This window comes from Aquarana catesbeiana, linkage group LG04, assembly GCF_042186555.1.
Source record: "Aquarana catesbeiana isolate 2022-GZ linkage group LG04, ASM4218655v1, whole genome shotgun sequence".
Taxonomy (NCBI): Eukaryota; Metazoa; Chordata; class Amphibia; order Anura; family Ranidae; genus Aquarana; species Aquarana catesbeiana.
In genome coordinates this window covers 443,634,873-443,659,484 of record NC_133327.1, presented here as the reverse complement: position 1 = coordinate 443,659,484, position 24,612 = coordinate 443,634,873, and the positions used below count along the sequence as shown (strand labels likewise).

Sequence of the window (24,612 nt, the reverse complement as noted above, 5' to 3'; positions counted from 1 at the left end):
GCCCGGCACCAGCAGATCAGCTTCTGCTGTGATTAATCACAGCAGAAGCGGCCAGCCGGTGGCAGCGTGCGTGTGCCCCCTGTAGGCGAAAGTGCAGAAGTACGTATATATACATGCTCCTGCACAGGAGGCCACCTTGTAGCAGTAAATCTGCTATAGGGCGTTCCTTAACTGGTTAATACAGCTGCTTCAAGCTTAAAGAGAAATGCTGCTCTCAATAGAATTTTTGTTTACATAAAACTTGGTCATGTTAAGACATTATAGAAAATAAAACCCTGTAATCTTAAGGGTCAATTTATAAAATGGTGGTATGGGTGCAGTAAGGCTGCTTTTCAAAGAAAAAAAAAGAAAAAATCTTCTGGCACATTTATAAAGCACTTCTGTGTGCTATAAAAATTTTAAAGTAAAAGTTTCACTTGTTTCAAGACTCCTAGAAGGGAGTTAGTTGTGTAACATTACATAGATTTGTCCCTTAAAAAGTTAGTTCACTTTTTCCGAAAAAATAAAAAAAAGTGAACACGCGCCTACACCCTCCCACCACACCCATTCTCCACTGCAGTTACTTCTGTGGGTAGTACAGTTTCACCATCCACGCAGCCCAATGCAGGTGTCCGGGCTTTGAAAACAGCTGTTCTTCCTTCTCTTTCCCTAGGGAAGATGAGACTGATCAGAGCAATTCTGGTCGCGTGCTGGCGCTGACCAGTCAGAAACGTTCTGATCTTTCCCAGTATCCCTAAGGAAATAAAAGGATGAATGTGATGGCTTTCAAACCCCAAGACCACTGCACTGGGCTCTGCAGACAGTGAAACACTATTATCCACAAAGGTAAATTGCAGCAGGGACCAGGGGGTCAGAGTGGGTGTAGGGTGTTAGTTCACCTTTTCATAAAAATTAGCTTTTTTTTTCTACATACTTACCTGTAAAATCTATTTCTTTGAGTACATCACGGGACATAGAGCAGGTTATAATCTTAAAGTGTTACTAAACCCAGTAAAATGAAAATAGTTCCTCTGCGCCCCCCCCACCATCACAGTGCCCACGGCTTATTAATAATCTTTTTAGATGAAAATACTGCCACTATATACCTTTTTTACTGATCTGTATACCACGGTCACATGATAAACTGCACACTTGGTCTAGTGCTGAGATTTCAGGTAGGAGATGGAAATGTTCTCTCCAGCCATAGAGACTAAACTGAGCATGTGCAGGACTGCTATCCTCCCTGTATTATATGACCACGCCAAGATAGACAGTCAAGGGGGGGGGGATCTGTCCATATAGTGTCAAAGAGCCTTTTTACACAATGCTGGGGATTAACCCCTTAAGTTCCACAGTGCTTTTCTGCATATACAGACAGATTTTACTGTTGTGGGTTTAGTAACACTTTAACTATCTGGGTTATGCACCACCTATAGGTGAATGGACACGGATTGATCTAATTGATATACCAAAACGGGAAGTCCTCCCCTATATAACCCCTCCTACACAGGAAGTGAAAGAAATCCAATTTTCTTTATCGTACATCACAGGACACAAAGCTGGTTATAATCTTAACTATCTGAGATGTCCCACAGCAATAACCTTGAGGGGAGGGAGACATCATTACAGAAAACTGCCACGAGAGAAGGATCTACTCTGCTGTTTGTAATACGCTGAAGCCAAAAGGCAGTATCCTCTGTGGTTCTGACATCCATCTGGTAAAAACGATGTGAATGTATGAACCAAAGACCAAGTAGTGGCCTTCTAAACCTGAGCCACTGATGCGCCCACACACCTGGTAGAGAAGCTCTCCCCAGAAGGGGCTGGATTTCGCCCTTTCAAACAATAGGCTTGAATGATTAACTGGCGGATCCAATGGGAAATAGTTGATGGCGCCTGCCTACCCTGAGCTCTTTTGTCAGCACAAACCAGAATTCCAGACCTGTGCTGACAACTGAAGTAAATCCTGACTGCCCAAACCAGAGCATGCAGCGATCTTTTCCCTGCCAACTGTGGACAAGGAAAAAAGAAAGGCAAGACACTGACCTAATTCAAGTGAAAACAAGAAACTACCCTAGGCAAGAAAGATGGATGCCGACGCTATATCACCTTATCATGATACAAGACCAAGAACAGCTCCTTACATGAAAGAGCTGCCAGCTCAGACACTCTTTTTGCCGAATTGATAGTAACCAAAGAAACCACTTTCCGAGCCAAAGGACTAACAGAGTTTCTCGAACTGGTTCAAAAGGTGGCTTCTCCAAGGACAGACAAGACCAAATTCAATTCCCAAGGACACAAGGGTGGCCTGACAGGTGAGACTGTCTGTGTTATACCCTGCAGGAAGTATGAATCAAGGCGTAAGAAACAACGGTCTCTGGAAAAAAGTGAATAGGGACGAAATCTGACCATTAATGGTACTTAAGGCCAATCTTATTTCCCCTACCGATTGGAGAAAGGAAAAATTCTCCCACTCACATATTTCCACGGATGCCTTTTCCTGGCTACACCCCAGGCATAAAAGATTTTCAAGTTCTGTAATGGAAACTCCCTGAAGCCAGCTTCTTGGCGCTCAACGGTGCAGACATAACAGGACCCAAGACCATTAAGTCTGGCTGGAGTGACTAAAGACCGCAAGATTCACCGTCAGTGTACCAAGGTCTCCTGGGCTAATACTATTGTCAGTGTTACCACCTCCCAGATTTTTCGCAAAAGATGCAGCAGTAGTTAAAACAAAGGGAAGGCGTCAATTAAGGAGAATTGGTCCCTAAGGTGTTACCAGTGCATCTACCGGTATTGCCAGTGGGACTCTAGTCACAGACACTTGTAGAACTTGGAATCCAGTAGATCCACCTGCAGAGTTCCCCAACGTTGGTAGATTGCCAAAAATGTCTCAGGATGCAGGGACCATGTAGAAGAATTTACCTTTCTCCAAATTCTGAACCATCAACCACCAATTTAAGATCTGTAATACCCTGGAAACAGAAAAATTGTGAAAGAAAAAAGGATGCGAGTGTGGCGCCGTCCCAAATCCTATTTTTAAGACTGGCTTCACAAATTAATTATAGGTGTAAAAAATTGTATATTAAATTCAAAGTGTCTTGTGCTATAATTCATCAAAAACAATATACTGATAAATAAATAAATCAACTCCTCCAATAAATAAATAAATAAATAAATCAACTCTTCTAATAGATTATAGATATCAAAGTGACTTGTGCCATAATCATTGAGAAAGTAAATAAACACAATAAAACAAAATATATCACACGTGACATGCAAAATATCATAAACCATATTTTATGTGACCATTAAAATATTAATAAATAGTCCATATAAATTTGCTATTTAAAACTAGCTGTGATATGTGCCCAGTGCACTATAAGGTGAAAAACAACGTTCGCTGTGGAATTTCTTGGTGTGTCTCTTTAAGCAAGCAACAGGTGTATTCCAAGTGCTGGTGTCTCGCGTTGTGATTGTGCAGAGACTCACCAGCTTTTTATCCCCTTCAGGGGTAGCGTGCAGTCACAGTACTTGGCAAAACCAGGATCAAGGTGATATCGTTAGGACATGAAGGAGAAAAGAAAGGGTTCCATAGTGTAAAACCGTTTAACACTTTTTATTTGGTCAGATACAAGTAGTACTCACATTGTGGTAGATCAAAATGAGCGATAAACAGTAAGCATTAGGATGTTCCAAAACGTCAGCTACAAGGAGATGTCTGCAAGTGCGAGACACCAGCACTTGGAATACACCTGTTGCTTGCTTAAAGAGACACACCAAGAAATTCCACAGCGAACGTTGTTTTTCACCTTATAGTGCACTGGGCACATATCACAGCTAGTTTTAAATAGCAAATTTATATGGACTGTTTATTAATATTTTAATGGTCACATAAATTATGGTTTATGATATTTTTGCATGTCACGTGTGATATATTTTATTTTATTGTGTTTATTTACTTTCTCAATGATTATGGCACAAGTCACTTTGATATCTATAATTTATTAGAGGAGTTGATTTATTTATTTATTTATTTATGGAGTTGATTTATTTATTTATCAGTATATTGTTTTTGATGAATTATAGCACAAGACACTTTGAATTTAATATACAATTTTTTACACCTATAATTCATCTGTGAAGCCGGTCTTAAAAATAGGATTTGGGATGGCGCCACACTCACATCCTTTTTTCTTTCACAATTTTTCGCTTATTCCACTTTGGTGGAGTCAGCGTATGTGAGGGCAGCAGTCCATCATTTCATTTCCCATTTAGTTTCCCATCCAATTCCATTGCGCGGATTCCCCATTCCTTTTGTCACACCCTGGAAACAGAGCCCTCCGGCAATCCAATCCAATCTTCATGTTCCAGAGAGGGAGAATGATCCTCTACTAAAGATTTGCAGTAGGACTGTACGTAGGGAATGTGCTTCGACCTAGATACAAGTTCTTCCTGCAGAAATGTATCAAAGGAAAATCTGGAACCAACTGCTTCCTGAGTAAAAATTCTTGAGGTATACTGAGATTGACACCCCTTGCGTCTTCAGCAAGTCCAGCATCGGGGCTAGCAGCTTTGTGAACCCTTGGGAGCTTTCACAAAATGAAAAAAAGACGACTTTCTACTGCAAATTGCAGAAACCTTTGATGAGCCTGGAAAAAAGCGGCACATCACGATATGCATCATTGATGACTATGGACCCTAGAGCTGCACAATTCTGCATAGAATGAGAAACATAATTTATTTGCTTAGACTAAAGATCACGATTCTCGGTGTAATATCTTTCACATTATACAAAAAAATTGGGCTAACTTTACTGTTTAGTTTTTTTTTTTTTTTTAATTTATTGAAGTTTATTTTTTCCCCAAAAAATTGCATTTGAAAGACCGCTGTGCAAATACAGCTTGACACAAACTATTGCAACGACCGCCATTTTATTCTCTAGGGTCTCTGCTAAAAAAATATATATAATGTTTGGGGGTTCCAAGTAATTTTCTAGCAAAAAAATACTACATTTTAACTTGTAAGCAACAAGTGTCCGAAAAAGGCTTAATGTACATGGGACGTTTTACAACCTTTCCTGAACGTTTTAACTTGACAGATAGCAACCAACGGTTAGCACAATTGTAGTGCTTTCCAAAGTGTGGCTGTCTGATTCTCTGGGCCATCGGGAAGAAGCAGTGTGTGCTTCTGGCTCTTTGATTTGCATGGACAATCCCATCATGGTCTACAATGAGGAATTATTCAGAGTGATTCTTTGTTGTTCAAATGGAAGTGAAGAAATAGAATATCAGAAGGTTTTACAGTAAGGATTTGTACAAGGAAAGTAGAAGTAATAGTCTGCGGAAGAGTTATTCAAATGAAAGAGACTGCGGTGCAAGCAGTGTATCCAGTTTTTGCAGGGCCACAGCCACTGAATAACTACATACAATGTGAAATGTGTTAAATACTATGGGCATCTCATGTCACCTTTTCCCCAATTCAAGTTATCCCACAATAAATATGACAAAACCATGAAACTGACTGTTCTTTGAGTTAATTGATCGTGAGGAGGATGGCAGTGGGGTAATTGGCGGATTGCTAAGAAACCAAATCAGCAGCCCTTACGGGGGTACACAAGTATGCGTTTGTGCAAGCATGAAAACGTATTTATGCAAGCATGTATACTATGCTGCACCTGGCCCCATACTAGTTTTGCAGGATTAGCCAAGCACATATGCATCCAATGTAGCCTCTATGCTGCTTCAGAACAGCCTAATGCAGACCAAATGCACACTTTTCTGGAGACAACTCCTTAAAGTGCATGGATACCCGTACGGGGGCGTATCGACCGACAGTTGTACAAGCCCCCATATTAAGAATTAAGTATACAAGTGTACCTTTATGCAGTATATAATCATGACTTGTCTGGTCATGCAGCTCCCCCATAGAAAGTATTCACACCTCATTATGTAGCTATGGGCTGCAGTTATGTCTCAGAGGCCTTGCTGATCCTTTAGCCCACATGGTCCACAAGAAATGGCTGCCCTTCTACTTCCTGCCTATACTGACAGCACACTGCCCCCAGTGGCCACTGGGAGAAAGATCAGACAGTCAGATTTAAAAAAAAAAAAAAAAAGGATACTGCAAATGCAGACTTACCATTTTCTGATGCAGGACTCTGAATCAAAACAGGAGTCCATCCAAACCTCACCCATCATAGCAGGTTGTGTCACTTAAAGAGGGTACCCGGTCCTTATTATCTCGGTCCACTCCCCTGGACCTGTATAGCACCCTACTGTGAAGCACTTTGGTCAGAGCAAACACTGCAGGCTGCATTACAGGCAAACCTAGAGGATTCTTCTCCTTATCCAGCGAGGCTCAGGTACCATCCATTTTAGCTAACAGCTTTTCTCAAATGGGTCCAATTGACGTCCATGATTCTCAGCAGAATTGTTCAGGACCTCCAAGTATGCTTCAACAGCACATGTAGCTCATCAGTGACCACCGCCTTACAGACACTGGCGAAAAAACTGAGGCACTTCCTGTGTGGGAGGGGTTATATAGGGGAGGACTTCCTGTTTGATTGATCTAATTGATCTACCAGTGTTCATTCATCTACAGGTGGCGCATAACCCAGATAGTTAAGATTATAACCTGCTCTGGGTCCCGTGATGTACGATAAAGTTCCTTTTTTTAAAAATCCCTTTAATACACATGCTCCAAGAAATGGTAACATCTCACCTTGCCTGTGACCATTTCAATCAGCACACATCCCAAACTCCAGATATCTGCTGCCCGTCCATGCCCTTCTCCTTTTGCTCTGGTGATAACTTCTGGGGCCATGTATGCTGCAGAAATATGGGTAAATACAGGTTACATTTTTTTAAAACTATCACAAAGACAAATGTGCTTGGGATGTCTTTAGTTAATTAATTTAAACATAAAAAAATGTACTGCACCATATAGAAATAAATATGTATCTACATTAATGCAAAATGCTTAAGTGTGAAATCTGCTTTTTGGCAGTGGGAAGTTTCATAATCTACCTGCTGTTCCCAGTGTACTGTTGACTTCTCCCGGCATTGTTTGGGCATTGTTTTTCAGTTTCACAGAGCACCCAAAGTCTCCCAGTTTGATTAGTCCGCAAGATGTAAGAAATATGTTTGCACCTGGGAAAGTTATATCAAAAGCAATTTACATAAGTAAATGGTGTACAGCCATTAACATGTTTTAATACACACACATACAGGGTGTCCTACAAAAATGTATACACAATTTGGATGATTATAAAGCCAGTATTTATTACCATACAGTTGAGTTTCAAATTTTAAAATAAAATACATAAATGTACTTTATATACTTAGTGCCTGGTTCAATTAACCACCACACTTGCACTTACTGGGTACCTCAGAATCCGTGCATTATGGAAGAACATCATGTTAATTTACCAGGAGTGACAGTGTAGTGTGGCTTGTCAGCGCATGGATTAATCAGACCAATCTTTTTTGATGGTACTGTAACTGGTGCAGCTTACTTGAATTTGCTGCTGGAATCCTTCATGCCTCACATTCAAGAGGATTTTGGAGAAGAGGATTTTTACCTCCAACAAGATGGGGTGCCCCCACACTACCATCTTAATGGAAGGGCCCATCTTGATGAGAATCTGCCAAACAGATGGATTGGGCAAAGACTTTCAGTAGAATACCCTCCGCATTCACCAGGACCTCACGCCACTGGACTTTTTCAAATAACAAATTAAATGATTCTCAATGCTTGTGATTTAATGCTACGTCATCAGCAATGCCTGGACCAGAATGGTTATCATTTTAAGAACAGGCGCCAAGTATAAAAAAAAAAAAAAAAAAAAGTACTTTTATGCATTTTATTTAAAAATTTGAAATGGAACTTTATGGTAATAAATACCGACTTTATAATCATTCAAATTGTGTATTCATTTTTGGGGGACATACATATTTATATATATACATACACATACACACACACACCTACATATACACACAGTATACAGAAGTGTTGTACAAAAAGTGTAGGTTTAACATACGCTGTTAGATTTTGTTCGTTTTGGGACTGGATAAAATTAGCATAGTGTATGGCTAGCTTTATAGCAGGCAAGGACAAAAGTTTTGAGAATGACGCAAATATTAATTTTTAAATAAAGTCTGCTGCTCAGTGTTTTTAGATCTTCTTGTCATATGTTACTATGGTATACTGAAATATAATTACAAGCATTCAATGTTTGCAGTTTGTCAGAATTTGTGGGTTTTTTTTTTCACCCTCCTCTTGAGGATTGACGACAAATTCTCAATGGGATTAAGGTTTGGGGTGTTGCCTGGCCATGGACCCAAAATTTTGATATTTTGTTCCCCAAGCCACTTCGTTATCACTTTTCCCATATGGCAAGGTGCACCATCAAAGGCATTGTTCGTCACCAAACTGTTCTTGGATGGTTGATAGAAGTTGTTCTCGGAGGATGTTTTTGTACCATTCTTTATTCGTGGCTGTATTCTTAAGCAAAATTGTGAGTGAGCCTACTCCTTTGGCTGAAAAGCAACACCACACAAATAGTCTCAGGATGCTTTACTATTGGTATGACACAGGACTGATGGTAGTTGTTCAGATTTTCTTCTACGCACAAGGTTTTTGCCAGATGCCCCAAACAATCGGAAAGGGGATTCATCAGAGAAAATGACTTTACCCCAGTCCTCAGAAGTATAATCTCTGTACCTTTTGCAAATTTGCAGAATATCAGTCTGTCCCTGGCATTTTTCCTAGAGAGAAGTGGCTTCTTTGCTGCCCTTCTTGACACCAGGCCATCCTCCAAATGTCTTCGCCTCACTGTGCGTGCAGATCCACTCACACCTGCCTGCTGCCATTCCTGAGCAAGCTCTGCACTGGTGGTGTCCCGATCCTGCAGCTGAAATCATCTGTAAGAGATGGTCCTGGCACTTGCTGGAATTTTTTGGGCTCCCTGAAGCCTTCTTCACAACAACCAAACCTCTCTTCTTGAAGTTATTAATGATCCGATAAATGGTTGATTAGTAGCAGCAATATCCGTGCCTGTGAATCCCTTTTTGTGCACATGTTTTCTGCACGTTTCCTTGCAGGTAACCATGGTTAACAGAGGAAGAACAATGATTTCAAGCACCACCCTCCTTTTAAAGCTTACAGTCTGTTATTCTAACTCAATCAGCATTACAGAGTGATTTCCAGCCTGGTCAACACTGACACCTGTGTTAACAAGAGAATTGCTGACTTAATGTCAGCTTGTCCTTTTGTGGCAGGGCTGAAATGCAGTGGAAAATAGGATTTTTTAAAACAGCTTACCTGTAAAATCCTTTTCTTTCGAAGGACATCACGGGACACAGAGCCACAGTAATTACCGATGGGTATCACTGGTGATTGGACACTGGCACACCCTATCAGGAAGTTCAACCCCCTATACCTCAGTTTTGTAGCCAAGCAATATAGTGTATTAGAAGAGGGGCGGGACCACTGTGTCCCGTGATGTCCTTCGAAAGAAAAGCATTTTACAGGTAAGCTGTTTTAAAAAATCCTATTTTCTTTCTCGAACATCACGGGACACAGAGCCACAGTAATTACTGATGGGATGTCCCAGAGCAATGCTACCTGGGGGGGGGGGGGGGGGGGGAACCACGACCAAGTAGGGTTCAATCAGACCTGAGGACCCAGTGCCGCTGCCTGCAGCACACTACGCCCAAAGGCGATATCCTCATGCCTTCTCACATCCACCTGATAGAATCTGGTGAATGTATGGACTGAAGACCAGGTTGCGGCCTTACAGATTTGAGCCATAGAGGCCCGGTGATGCACTGCCCAAGAAGCACCAATAGCCCTTGTGGAATGTGCCCTGATCTGAAACGGAGGAATCTTCTGTTTCCAACCGTAAGCTTGAATGCTCAATTGTCTAATCCATTTAGAAATGGTAGCTTTTGACGCTGCCTGTCCTCTATTAGGACCCTCTGGCAGCACAAACAAAACATCCGTCTTGCGGATCTGAGCAGTTGCCTCGAGATAGGCCTTAACTGCTCTTACTACATCCAACGAATGTAGAGATCTCTCTTCCGGAGAACAGGGATCTGGAAAAAAGGAAGGCAGAACAATGTCTTGATTTACATGAAAATCAGAAACCACCTTCGGAAAAAAACTAGGATGAGGGCGCAGTACCACTCTATCCTTGTGTATAATCAAATAAGGCTCCTTACAGGAAAGGGCTGCTAATTCTGAAACTCTTCTAGCAGAAGAGATGGCCACCAGAAATATTAACTTCCTTGTCAACAAGACCAAAGGAATCTGACTTATTGGTTCAAAAGGCTGTTTCTGTAACACAGCCAGGACCAAGTTCAAGTCCCAGGGGTTTAGGGGCGCTTTAACTGGAGGATTAAGACGCATCACCCCCTGCATAAAGTTTCGGACCAAAGAATGCGAAGCAAATGGCCGTTGAAATAATACTGATAAGGCAGAGACCTGGCCCTTGATGGTACTCAAGGCCAGCTTCATCTCTAATCCTAATTGTAGAAAATCAAGAATTCTACCTATGACATATTTCCTGGGATGCCAACCTCTGGATTCACACCAGGATACATAAGCTTTCCAGACTCTATGATAAATCATCCTGGAAGCTGGCTTCCTTGCATTAATCAAGGTAGATATGACAGGACCTGAGAGCCCACGACTCTTCAGAACGTGGGTCTCAATAGCCAAACCGTCAAATTTAGCGTTTGTAAGGCAGGATGGAACACTGGACCTTGAGATAACACATCTGGGCGTACCGGTAGTGTCCACGGGGAACCCACTGTCATCCTTACTATTTCTGCATACCAAGTCCTTCTGGGCCAAGCGGGGGCCACCAGAAGTACCGACTTCCTTTCCTGCCTGATCCTGCGAAGGAGTCGTGGCAGTAGCAGAATTGGCGGAAATGCGTAAATCAGTGAGAACTGATGCCACGGAATCACCAACGCATCCGTCCCGCATGCAAGAGGATCTTTTGTCCTTGCCACAAATCTGTCTATCTTTTTGTTGAATCGGGATGCAAAGAGATCTACATCTGGAACCCCCCATCTTTGGCATATGGCCCAAAAGACGTCGGGATGCAGAGACCATTCCCTTGGGAGCAACTGCTGGCGACTTAGATAGTCCGCCTGCCAGTTCTCTATTCCCGAGTGCCTCCCTGATGATTGACATAAGCCACTACTGTGGCATTGTCGGACTGGATCCTGACCGGACAACCCTGTAGCTTGATAGTCCAGGCTTTTAGGGCTAGATATCCAGATATCCAGAATGTTGATGGGTAAGGTCCTCTCGGTCTTGGACCATAGCCCCTGGATCGCAGACTGTTCCAGAACTGCTCCCCAACCTGACAGACTGGCATCTGTTGTTACCACCGTCCAGGTAACCAGTAGAAAGGATTTCCCCTTCTGCAGGTTTTCGGTATGAGCCACCAATTGAGGCTCTGACGCACCGCATGTGACAGGCGCATCGGAAAGTCTAATGCCTGAACCTTCTTGTTCCAGGTCGACAGAATACTGTGTTGCAGCATTCTTGAATGAAACTGAGCATAGGGAACTGCTTCGAATGAGGACACCATCTTCCCTAGTAGCCTCATACAAAGGCGGACAGAGGGACCCTTCTTGGTCCTGACTGCCAGAATCAGCTCCCTTAATGCAGCGATCTTTGCCTGGGGTAGAAATATTTTCTCCTGGCTTGTATCTATAATCAGATCTAAATACTCCAGTCTTCTTACTGGTTTTAGGAAAGACTTTTCTAGGTTGAGGATCCAACCCAGGTGTTCTAGATACCTGACTGTGGTCCTCAAGTTTCCATTCAAAGAGGCTACCGACCGGTCTATCAAGAGCAGGTCGTCTAGGTATGCTATGACAGCTATACCCTGAGCCCTTAATCTGGCCAGAGGAGGAGCCAAGATCTTTGTGAACACTCGAGGAGCAGTGGCTATCCCGAAAGGCAGAGCCACAAACTGGAAATGGCGCCCTCCTACCTCGAAGCGCAGAAACTTCTGATGAGCAGGAAAAATGGGCACATGCAGATATACATCTCTGATGTCTATCGATGCCAGAAATTTTCCTCCCTGCAGGGTGGGAACTACTGTCCGAATTGATTCCATGCGGAAGGATTGAATCCTTAAGAATCGGTTCAGATCCCTTAAATCCAGAATGGGTCTGACATCCCCATTTGGCTTTTGGACCGTAAAAAGGTTGGAATAGAAGCCCAATCCCTGGTCCTTTGCGGGAACCATCATAATGACCTCCTGTGACAAAAGTCGCTCTAACGCTAGAAGGAGCGACTGCTTCCTTTCTGGGTCTCTGGGAACACCTGATCTGAGGAACCGAGGAGAGGGAAATTCCTGAAACTCCAGCTTGTACCCTAAGGTTACCGTGGAGATTACCCATCTGTCCTGGAAATCCTCCTGCCAGAGCCCTGAGAGCTGTCGCAGTCTTCCCCCCACTCGAGTGAGCGGGGGCGCCCCCTCATGCAGAGGTCTTAGTGTTTTGCCTAGTAGGCTTCTTCCCCCAGGACTTCTTTTGTCCCTGGGGTTGACTCTTGTCTCTGGACCCGGATGGAGGAGGCCATTGAGACTGCCTGGAGGCTGAAGCCCCCGGCGCTGGGGAAAGAGTCCGTTTGAAAGAGGAATGCTTACTCTTCTTCTTAACAGGTAAGAGAGTGCTTTTCCCACAAGAGATTCTCTTGATATAGTTATCCAAGTCCTCTCCAAACAACCTTTCACCACGAAATGGAAACCCCGCCAGGAGTTTCTTACATGGTGCTTCGGCTGACCAATTTTTCAACCATAGGATTCTACGTATATGCACTAACCCAAGTGAAAGACGAGAGGTTTGCATGATAGAATCTCTAATGGTGTCAACAACGTAACATAAGGCCGCAGGAAGGTTAGCAAACCCCTGGGCCTGCTGTTCAGGTAATACTTTGATGACCTGCTTAACATGGTCTCTTAAGTACTGACAGACTCCAATCGCTGCTACTGCAGGTTGGGCCACAGAACCTGCTAAGGAGAAAACATCCTTTAATAGGGATTCCATCTTTTTATCTACAGGATCCCTGAGCATCTGAGCATTGTCTACAGGACAAGTCAGACTATTATTTACAGAGGAAATGGCGGCATCAATGGCCGGTATTCCCCACATTTTAATAAACTTTTCTTCCATCGGATAAAGCGTTGAAAACTTTCTCGGCGGAAAAAAATGTTTGTCTGGGTGATCCCACTCAGAATAAATGAGCTTTTCAAGTAAATTATGAACAGGAAAAGCCTGTGCTGCTTGGAAAGGTTTCAGTGACCCCAAAGCAGAAGAGGATTCTTTAGCAGTTTCAGGTACGGGCAACTTAAATGTGGAGCGGACCAATCCAGTAAGGATCTGCACTAAGACTTTCTCCGCTTGGGAAGTCGCAGAGGGTCCCCCACCACCTGATTCCTCCGAAGAGGAATCATCTGTCGCATTCCGATCCTCTGAAGGGGATTCGTTTCCCTTATCCCAGAGCTCCTCTTCCTGAGGATCTTGGGGAACAGAGGAAGGCCTAGCACGTTTTCTTCCACTGAGTGAAGCTGTAATCACGGCCATTAATCTTTCCTCTAAACCATTAATGGTTGAGGAAAAAACCTCTTGTGTAATATATACAGGGGCTGAAGTGCCAGAAGCAGGTGTAGCCCCTGACCCCAATGGCTCTACCTGGCTAGCCGTCCCTGGCCCTTCAGGGGGGAGGATGCTGCAGACAGGGGGCCCTCAGAACCCGAACAAGATCCCCTAGTGTCTCTGGTTCTTGGGGTGCTTGAACCTCTTTTACCCATAGTGCAAAGCAACAAGGTGTGAGGTATACAAATGAACACTGCCTGCTGAACGATGTAGTCCGGCTAAAAGCCTTACTACCCAATGCTCATTCTGGTGTTACTTCAGTAAATGCTGCCTAGGAGAATGCCTGTGTCCCACCTTACATGCGACCGTCAGCTCTGTGTCTCTCCAAAGGCTGTGTGCACCTGTATAGAGTGCCTTTAATAGCCTGCAGCTGGCCTGAGTGGGAGTCTAAGCACCTGTGCTGACGTCCCGCCCCCCCATCTACCGCCCCCCCTCGAATTTAAAAAAAAAAACAAGCACTTCCCGCGCTGGCCGACTCTCCTGAAATACTATGGAGGAAGGCTGGGGGAGGGGGAGGAGGGAGAGAAGCTGGTAGTGAAGAGCCTGCCTAAAAAACGGCAGTGGTCGGTAATGGCGGCCGAGGCAGCGGTGCCCGAGCGGTATAACCGCTTTCTAGACCCCTGTGGCCTCCCTATAGCCTGGGGGGAACATTCAAACATGAGAAATCCCCCCATCCATCCTACCTTGGAGCCGGCCTGAGACGCTGAAGCTTGCAGCATGAACACTTGAGACAGACGTCAGCATGTGAAGGTTTGTGCTCTTGGCAGCCCCCGGTGGTCACAATAGGCATAGCATGTATTTACCTTAAAGGAGAAACCTACTAGAATTAGAAAATTCTGTGGAATCTCCCTTACCTTATCCAGCCGCAGGGTTCAGTTTACACAGACCCAATCTTCACCTCTCACGGTGGGCTCCGTTTGAAAAAACCGTCAGAGACTGGGGCCCCTATGAATAGGGGGATCCTGCAGTTCTGGCCCTGTAAAGCACCCAGCCAGAAATTAGGAGGTTTAAAGCCATTTTCTGATCTGCGGGGTCCAGCTCTCTAAAAAGAGAAGCGTTACAGGTAAAACCTCGTTTCTTCGGACATGAGGCCCGGGTACCATCCAATTCGGCCTAGAAAGGACACTTTGAATAGATCCGGTCTGCCTGGCTTGCCCCCAGTATAGGATATGGGATATTCCCCTTGGAGCTCAGCACAGCACATCTTTACACGTCCATCACCTAAGACACTGGTGTAAAAACTGAGGTATCCCTGCAAGGGGAGGGATTATATAGGGGGTTGATCTTTCTGATAGGGTGTGCCAGTGTCCAATCACCAGTGATACCCATCAGTAATTACTGTGGCTCTGTGTCCCGTGATGTTCGAGAAAGAAAAGGTTTTTTTTTTTTGCATTAAGTTAATTTTCACGGCAAAGAGGGACTTTGCAAATAATTGCAGTTCCCCTGATCACGCTTCATAACATTTTGGAGTATATGCAAATTGCCTTAATAAAAATGAGGCAGGAGACACTGTGAAAATTAATATTTGTGTCATTCTCAAAACTTTTAGCCAGAGCTGTGTTGTTCTGAGTGAACACGTCTTTATGTCTTTTTTGTTAATATTGGTGTTGGTGCACCCGCTATTAGACAGTGGAAAGGATCAGCTGAAGGCACATAGCCAACTGGTACACCGGGGTGCCTTGTGTTTGCTGTGATGGCCAATCACAGCAATCACAAATGTGGGGGGTTTAACCACTTGTAAATACAGGACTCTGTGCTGTGATTGGACAAAGCTGATCAGCAGGTCCCAGCCATAAATCATTGGCCGACACCTGCTGAAAAAATCATGCTGTGTCCAACCCCAGCGCGGATCAGCGGGGGCATGTGCTTATTCACACTGCTAAGCCTGCAGCTGCTGCACAGTTACAGTAAATCTACTGTCACCATGTGGCCAGTGGTTAAAATACAGTTGATCACCAATGGTGGGATTTTTTAAAATGCCACTAACCAGTGATTGTAGGACTGGTTGAAGGATTAGCATGCCACTGAATAACAATGCTAGAGAAAAATATTTTAAGCAACAGACAGCATGGATTCATGAAAGACAGGAGTTGTCAAACAAACCTGATTTCTTTTTATGAGAAGGCAAGTAAAACCTTGGACAGAGGGGTGGCTGTGGATGTGGTATACCTGGATTTTGCAAAAGCGTTTGAAACAGTTCCCCACACACACGGCTCATGTGTAAGGTAAAGAGTCGGCTTGAATGGAGGAGAAGATTTGGATGCCACACACTGGATGTAGTCAAAAAACTTCACTTTATTGAAAAAATGGGATCATCAAAACAACAAGACTGTCATGCAGAAAGTACAGGTAAGCTGACGCGTTTCGCACTCAGGACTGAGTGCTTACTCATAGCTAACAAATATTAAAAAGACAAACTCTTATATAGCTCAATGGAGTATCACATGATTGCCCAATTAGATGGTCATTGAGTCTCAGCTGGAAGCCAATTTAATGAGGTCTCGGCATCTGCTGGCTATTTGGTGTGTTAACTGATTGAGAAATGTTTTCAAAACCGTGACATGTAAATAGATGACAAAGAATGTGAAAAAAGATGTGTATATGTACATGTGTAGGCAAAAAATATATATGTGTGTATATATATATATATAGTGAATCCTATCAATAAACGTGTATATAATAATGAATGTACTTCAGTTAACACACCAAATAGCCAGCAGATGCCGAGACCTCATTAAATTGGCTTCCAGCTGAGACTCAATGACCATCTAATTGGGCAATCATGTGATACTCCATTGAGCTATATAAGAGTTTGTCTTTTTAATATTTGTTAGCTATGAGTAAGCACTCAGTCCTGAGTGCGAAACGCGTCAGCTTACCTGTACTTTCTGCATGACAGTCTTGTTGTTTTGATGATCCCATTTTTTCAATAAAGTGAAGTTTTTTGACTACATCCAGTGTGCGGCATCCAAATCTTCTCCTCCATTCAAGCCTGCTTTGCCTAGCATTCAGCCAGCACCTGGAGCTCTTCTGCTCTGAAACTTCTACTTACACCTGGGTCAGTGTCAGCCTGAGCGGTGGAAACACATCTTCTTTGCTTGTCTGCATCTAAGGTAAAGAGTCTACGGGCTTGGAAAAATCAATTTGTAAATGGATAGAAAACTGGCTAAAATACAGAATTCAGAGAGAAGTGGTTATTGACTCTTATTCTGAATGGTCTAAGGTTATCAGTGGTGTACCCCAAGGTTCAGTGCTGGGACCCTTACTTTTTAATATCTTTATAAATGATATAGGGTCTGGCATTAAAAGTAACCTTTCTGTCTTTGCCGATGACACTAAGCTATGCAGTGGAATAATGTCCTTACAGGATGTCTCCAATTTACAAGCTGACCTCAATGCACTGTCTAATTGGGCAACTAAGTGGCAAATGAGGTTTAATGTTGATAAATGTAAAGTTATGCACTTGGGGGCTAAGAATATGCATGTATCATACATACTAGGGGGAGAACAACTGGGGAATCAATGGTGGAGAAGGATCTAGGGGATTTGGTAGATCATAAGTTCAGTTCAATACATGGCATGCAATGCCAAGCTGCGGTTTCCAAAGCAAGCAAAGTCCTTTCTTGTATTAAGAGAGGTATGGGATAGAGAGAGAGAAATCATTTTGCCTCTGTACAAATCATTAGTAAGACCTCATCTGGAAAATGCAGTTCAGTTTTGGGCACCAGTTCTCAAAAAGGATATCAGGGAACTGGAGAAAGTGCAGAGAAGGTCAACCAAGCTGATAAGAGGCATGGAGGAGCTCAGATAAGAAAAGATTAGAGGAACTGAATCTATTCCCTTTTGAGAAGAGGAGATTAAGGAGGGATATGATCAACATGTACAAATACATAAGTGGTCCATATAGTGAACTTGGTGTTGAGTTTCACTTTAAGGTCATCACAGAGGACAAGGGTGCACTCTTTACATCTATAGGAAAAAAGATTTAGTCTCAAAATATCGAAAGGTTTCTTCACAGTAAGAGCTGTGAAAATGTGGAATAGACTCCCTCCAGAGGTGGTTCTGGCAAGCTCAGATTGCTTTAAAAAAGGCCTGGATTCTATATATTCCTATATGTACATAATATAACTGCGTACTAACATTTATAGTTAAAGTTGATCCAGGGCAAATCCGATTGCCTCTTGGGGGATCAGGAGGGATTTTTTTCCCCCTGCTGTAGCAAATTGGATCATGCTTTGCTGGGGTTTTTCACCTTCCTCTGGATCAACTGTGGGTATAGGATTGTGTACATGGGATTGTATTTTTTATTTTTTTTGGTTGAACTAGATGACTAACTATGTAACAATGATCGTAGGTTTGTTTTGGAAAGTAGATTTAAAAAAGCATCATATGAACCAAGTTAATACATAGAATTGGTTGAACTAGATCAGGGGTCTTTAAAACTATGGCCCTCCAGTTGTTCAGGAACTTAATTCCCATCATGCCTAGTCGTGTCTGAATGTCAGCCTTTTACAATGCCTCATGGGACATGTAGTTCTGCAACAGCTGGAGGGCCGTATTTTGAAGATCCCTGAACTAGATGGACTTGTGTTTTTTTTTCAACCAGTCTAAAACTATGTATGTAACCATATGGCTTCTCTAATATCTGTGAAAAAAGTTTTGACCACTCTTGTCCAGCATCGATGGGGAACATAATATATGTTTGAATTTACATACTATGAACATAAGAAAATGCATTTAAAACAATCTATGCTGCTAGGTGTTTTCTGCATAGAAATTTATTAAAACCGCATAATTAAAAGATTCCAGGTATGGTATATTTTTAGTTACACTGGTCCAGCTTGGACATAGGTAATGGTAAATACCTATGTATAGGGCTGGGAGATTTTCCAAAAAAAATAAATAAATCTGAGATTTAAAAAAAAAAAAATTAGATAAATTTATAAATATAAATTATTAATCACAATTAGAATCGAGTTTTTTTTTTTTTTTTGGACACCGCACCGGTCCTGAGAAGCTGCGGGCAGGAGTTTTTAGGCGAGGCCGCGGCTTCGGCCTAGTCCGCAGCGTCCGCCCTCGCGGACTAGGCCTAGTCCGCAGCCTCACCTAAAAACTCCTGCCTGCAGATCCTCAGGACCGGCGCGGTGTCAGTGCCGGTCCTGGGGAGCTGCAGGCAGGAGTTTTTAAGCGAGTCCGTGGCGTCCGGCCTCGCGGACTAGGCCGAAGCCACGGCCTCGTTTAAAAACTCCTGCCCGCAGCTCCTCAGGGCCGGCGCGGTGAAAAAAAAAAATCTAAAAAAATCGTTTTGCTTAAATTTTGAATCGATTTGACCTCTCAACTCGATTCAAGATTTAAATCAATTTTTTCCCCAGCCCTACCTATGTATATACACCATTCCTGGCCATTGCCCCTGGAAGCTGAAAATCACTGAAGTAGACATGGCTACTTTCGCCTAGCGGACATCTTCACTTGCTTCCAGGTCCTGTGCTGAGTAGCCAATCTGATGCATAGTGAACACAGGAAGTCAGCTGCTCAGCATTTGTCCAAGCTGCACCAATGTAACTATGAAAAATATACCATGCCTGGAGTTCATTTTTAACATTGGTTAAAGGCTAGAAATGAATGTAAAAACACCAACACTTCTTAGGTTCTTATACCTCGCTCACTGACTTTTCTAATTATTGTTCCCAAACCCATCCAAGGTTTTAAAACATTTTATTCACATTAACATACTCTAGATTTTTGTTCATGTAAAAAGGGCTTAGCATTTTTCCTCATAAAAACACACATGCTCAGGTCAAGTATTCATTCCAACTTGATGCAGTGTATATTAAAGAAAGGAGTTATATGAAATAATCTGATTTATTCCTAGAAAGCATGATAATTAGCTTTTTCTGTACACAAAATAAGTCACAGCTTAATATTTATGTGACAATGGACAGACCGCCACAAAACAAAAACAAAAATCTAAATGCTACGCAACCCGGTAACCCTCATTTACCTTTTATATCCCGGTGAACAATACCATGTTCATGAAGCACATTTATTGCAATGGTGATCTGCTTAGTGTAAAGCCGTATGACATGCTCCTGAAGGCCAAGCCTAGCAACTTCCTCCAAAGTACCCTCATCACAGTATTCCATGAAAATGTACATTTCTTCCTGCAGTCGGATAAAGAAATATATTACGCCTACAATAAGGAAAACATTACCATACATTTTCTATAAAATGCTTTTTAACTATCAAGAATTCTCATGAAAGAAATCCACGCCTAAAAAATACTGCCACACATCGGCAATACATTTGCAAGACACAGGTGAAAGTGTGAACACTGTTTTGTTTCAGCAGCAATAATCACAATATATAATCCATTTGGACTGGATATAGATCTGTTAGCATTGGAGTATCTTTCATAAACTAAAAAAGAATCTCTGCTGCTACTTTGAAGCAGATGACAATTAACACAAGAAACTGTACTGAAAATAAGAAAAAAAACTAATAAATTGGCCTTAACAGTTTGCAGTTGCTTTGTAATTAAATGTAATGCCAGACAAGGTGACTACTTGGCTTGTTTGCGTCTTTATGGGTCAGACGGTTTCCCCATTTGCATTTACTACTAGATGTGCCTGTTGGTTCACCACCAGCTATAGGTCAGACTTTTTTCTTTTCTCTATGGTTTTGTACTTTTTAAAAAGCTTTAAATAAGCAATTGATAAAAGCCTTTACAGGTTAAAAATTTTGAATTAGCCATAAATGATGGCAATAGCATTGCTCTCACGCTGAAATTCATGGTAATGTGCAAGATGTACCACCTAACACATGGGTTTTGGTGCTTTTGTGTCTGTATGTGGGAGGCAGGGGACTTTAAATTTTTTGCGTTTTTTACTTTTTTTTTTTTTTTTTTTTTTTATATGTTGCTTTATTTTTATTATTATTTTACAATGATTGATATTACATATCACACTTTGCTATCACATAGGGGGCCCAATTGCCCCTTATAAGATAAAATACTACAATGGCAGGCTCTCTGAAGACAGTACCTTCAGAGGACTGAGGAAGTGATCAGACAGCTTTAGAGCCCTTTCACACTGGGGCCGCCTGTACATTCATGGTAAAGCGCCACTCGTTTGAGTGGCGCTACTGCGCTGCTTTTCGGCCGCCAGCTGGGCGCTTTTAACCCCGAAAAAGGGGTTAAAAACTCCCGTGTTGTGCCGCTTCCGAAACAGCTGCCTATTCATTGCAATGGGCAGGGGCATTTTGGGAGCGATGTACAGCGCTCTCAAACTGCCCCAAAGATGCTGCTTGCAGGACTTTTTCTAATGTCCCGCAAGTGCACCGCCCGAGTGTGAAAGCACCCATTGCAATGAATGGGAGGCAGTATTCAGTCGCTATTTCTAGCACTAAATTGCCTGAAAACTGCCCCTGTGTGAAAGGGGTCTAACAGAATTGCTTCCCCCAGAAAGCGCGTTGCCATCTGAACAAATTTAAACACATCCTAGCTGCTACAGCCTCCATTTATAAATAGGTCTGGAAGGCAGTCGGTTAATCCTTTCTTGTATTGAGAGGTATGGACTGCAGAGAGAGACATCATTTTACCCCTGTACAAATCATTAGTAAAACCTCATCTGGAATATGCAGTTCAGTTTGGGGCACCAGTCCACAAAAAGGATATCAGGGGAGTTGGAGAAAGTGCAGAGAAGGGCAACCAAACTGTTACGTGGCATTGAGGAGCTCAGCTAGGAGGAATGATTACAGGAACTTAACTTATTCTCTCTCGAGAAGAGGAGATGAAGGGGGATATTATCACCATGAATTAGCATGTATAAATACACAAGTGGTCCATATAATGAACTTGGTGTTGAGTTATTCACACTTAAAAAGGTCATCACAAAGGAAAAGCCACTCTTTACATCTGGAGGAATACAGAACGGTTTCTTCACAGTAAGCGCTGTGAAAACGTGGAATAGACTCCCTTTAAGAGCTGGTTCTGACCAGCCCAGTAGATTGCCTGGATTCTTTCCTAAATGTACATAATATAAATGGATACTATCATTTCTATGTGAAGGATGGAATTTTTTTTCCCCTGCTGGAGCAAATTGGATCCTGCTTTGCTGGGGTTTTTTGATTCCTCTGGATCAACTGTAGGATTTAGGATTGTGTATATAGGATTTTATGATTTTTGTTCCCTTTTATTAGTTGAATCAGATGGTCTTTTTTCAACCAAAACATCACATAAAAATTTCTTTAAGTTTAAGAACTCAACTGGAAACCACATTTTCCCATACGACACTGTATGACATGCTGCAAACTTTTTTCCAGAATGTAGAAAAGGTTACAAGTGCCGGAAAAACAAGTGATTCTACTACAAGCAAATCTATTTTAATGTACTAACAAAGAAAGTCAAAAGCAAACAGCTTCACATTAGGTACAAATTTCTTACTCTGTGAAGTTCTACACCGAAATATCGGACAAGATTTGGGTGTTTAAGGCCTTCAAAGATTTTCAATTCATCTGCAGTTTCTTTGATTGTCTTATGGTCATTTGGCTGAAAGCGGATCTAAGAGGTAGAGAAAAAAAAGCATTTAATGACTGTACACAAAGTAACCCATTAGAAGTAACAAGTTCATCTAAAATGGTAAAGTATACATAAACCTGATTATGTAAATCTTATAATTTTAAATACAGTAAAACCTTGGATTGCAAGCATAATTCATTCCAGAAACATGTAATCCAAAGCACTCTTATATCAAAGCGAATTTCTCCATAAAAAATAAAGGAAACTCAAATGATTCGTTCCACAACCATTTATTCATAAGTCCTTCAGTTTAAAGTCTATATAAAAAGATTATAGCAATGTGATAGGTTGTATAACCATTAAATGTCCATCCACAAATGGCAGCCTCCACAAGCGGATTAGAAGCAAAATCTAGCAGGAGCTACAGAGTATAAAAGAAAAGAGAGTATAAAAAGAGAAGAGAGAGAGTGTAGCAATATGGTTACGTTTAATGAAGGTACAACATTTAGCAGCTCACATGATTGATTATTAAAAGAGGCACATCTAAGTATGCAGGCATCCGGGGTAAAGCTGTCCACATAGACCATCCCCACACCGCCGGCTCTCACCGCTGTCAGTCTGCAATCGTGACCGGGAAGACTACCCTGCAGTAGAGCGATTGAACCGAACATGGAGCGCAGCGTGGAAGGGATGACATCGATGGCGGTGAGGAGGACTGTCTATGTGTACAGCTTTACCCCAAATACCTACATACTTAGATGTGCCTGTTTTAATCATCAACCATGTGAGTTGCTAAATGTTGTACCTTCATTAAATGTAACCTTTTTGCTACACTTAAAGTCACCTCTCTTTTATTTTATACCCAGTTGTGACATAATGCTACTTGTATATCACGTCAAAATGCATTAAAAAATTTAACTCGTCTTGCAAAGGTTTAACTGTATATGAATGTATTTTGTATACATTTTCACTAATTTTAAAACTAAGCAAGCTTTTACTAAAATTTGAGATCACGCCCAAGCCTGACACACCACATTTTAGAAATATAAACAAACATTCTTTTACACAAAAGAACATATCCGTTCTAACATCTTCAGAAATGTGGTCTTAAAAACAGTCCTACACTGGAGCGCTACATTTTGGCTGCAGCGTGGGTGTATACATGGTTAAGGTGCACTTTACACGCGCTTTCAGCCACGGTCCCATTGACTTCTATTAGGTCTCATGTTTTTGCTACGTTTTCTAAAAGCACATCAAAAGTTCTGCATGCTGCATCTTTGGCGCGCTTTCAGAAAACGCGGCAGAAAGAGCAAATTAATAGAAATCAATGGAACCACGGCTAAATATGCACATACACCCACTCTGCAGCCAAAATGCAGCTCACCATTGTGAACCCGGCCTTACAGTGTTATTATACATTGTTAAAGAAAACTGAAAATGTTTTGATTGTTCAGATACCCAATGAGTGCACAACACCAGAAACTGGTTGCTAAACGTTTAGCACATCATGCTTGTAGCAGTAGTTTGTAGTAGAGATTTATCCAACTCTTTCACATAGTTGCCATGTAGTAATTTATCAACGGATACACTAATGACGTCATGACTGACTCATGCTCCTTAAATGTAGGTCAGAATGAGTTGCTTTGTATCTAGGCAACAATGCCTAAATGAAGGATAACATCACAAATGCATTTCATTAATAGATGTGTTAGCTTCTACAGCCTTAGATGAAATGCTTCACACTTTCATTGTGCAATTGGTTGATACTAAATATACAGTCCCAATAAAAAGTATTTACCCCCTTGGAAATATAATGTTTTATTGTGATAGAGTAATGAATAACAGCGGATATTTTGTACTTAAAAACAGAAACGGACTCCTAGACAAAACAAACAAAACAAAACCTAATGTTGGTTTCATTAAATCTCCCAGGTGCCTTCTGGCAAACTACAGCAAAGATATCAAATGAGCAATAATTAACGGAAACTTTTTTCCTCACTCTCCCATAAAACTGCGACTGGTGAAGCACCTATAGAAAGACTATGCCTACTAGATAGTATCTTCAGTCTTGGCCACTGAGGCCTGTAACTCCTTCAGAGTGGTTACAAGGTATGCTGGTGGCATCTCATTTATCTCCCTCTTGCACAGTCACTTACTTTCCCTGTATGGCCTGTTCTTGGCAGATTTACAGCTGTGTCATACTATTTCCATTACTTAATGATTGATTCCACTGTATATTCAGGGACTGGAAAATGTCCTTGTACCCTCTTCTTTGCGCTTTTCAAAAACCTTTTCTTAAACTTGCTTGGGGTGTTTTTTGTCCTCGTGATGTAAATTATGCCACAATACTGACTCAACAGTAGCTGGACCTTCCTGATACACACATGCATTTATAGCACAGTCACTTGAAACCTCTTGACTACACACACAAGT

The 24,612-nt window shown here is 42.0% G+C and overlaps 1 protein-coding gene across 9 annotated transcripts in view; it reads right to left on the bottom strand.

Moving 5' to 3' along the window:
* The window catches only part of MAP3K4 (mitogen-activated protein kinase kinase kinase 4), a 257,666-nt gene that overhangs the window by 3,179 nt on the left and 229,875 nt on the right, over window positions 1-24,612 (bottom strand). For all 9 annotated transcript variants that reach the window (XM_073627458.1, XM_073627459.1, XM_073627463.1 and 6 more), the window contains 4 exons: window positions 22,105-22,221; window positions 19,666-19,825; window positions 7,008-7,130; window positions 6,703-6,809 (listed from right to left, as the gene is read on the bottom strand). In XM_073627458.1, coding sequence (XP_073483559.1) covers window positions 6,703-6,809; window positions 7,008-7,130; window positions 19,666-19,825; window positions 22,105-22,221 — 507 coding nt within the window. The remainder of the gene's footprint in view (window positions 1-6,702; window positions 6,810-7,007; window positions 7,131-19,665; window positions 19,826-22,104; window positions 22,222-24,612) is intronic.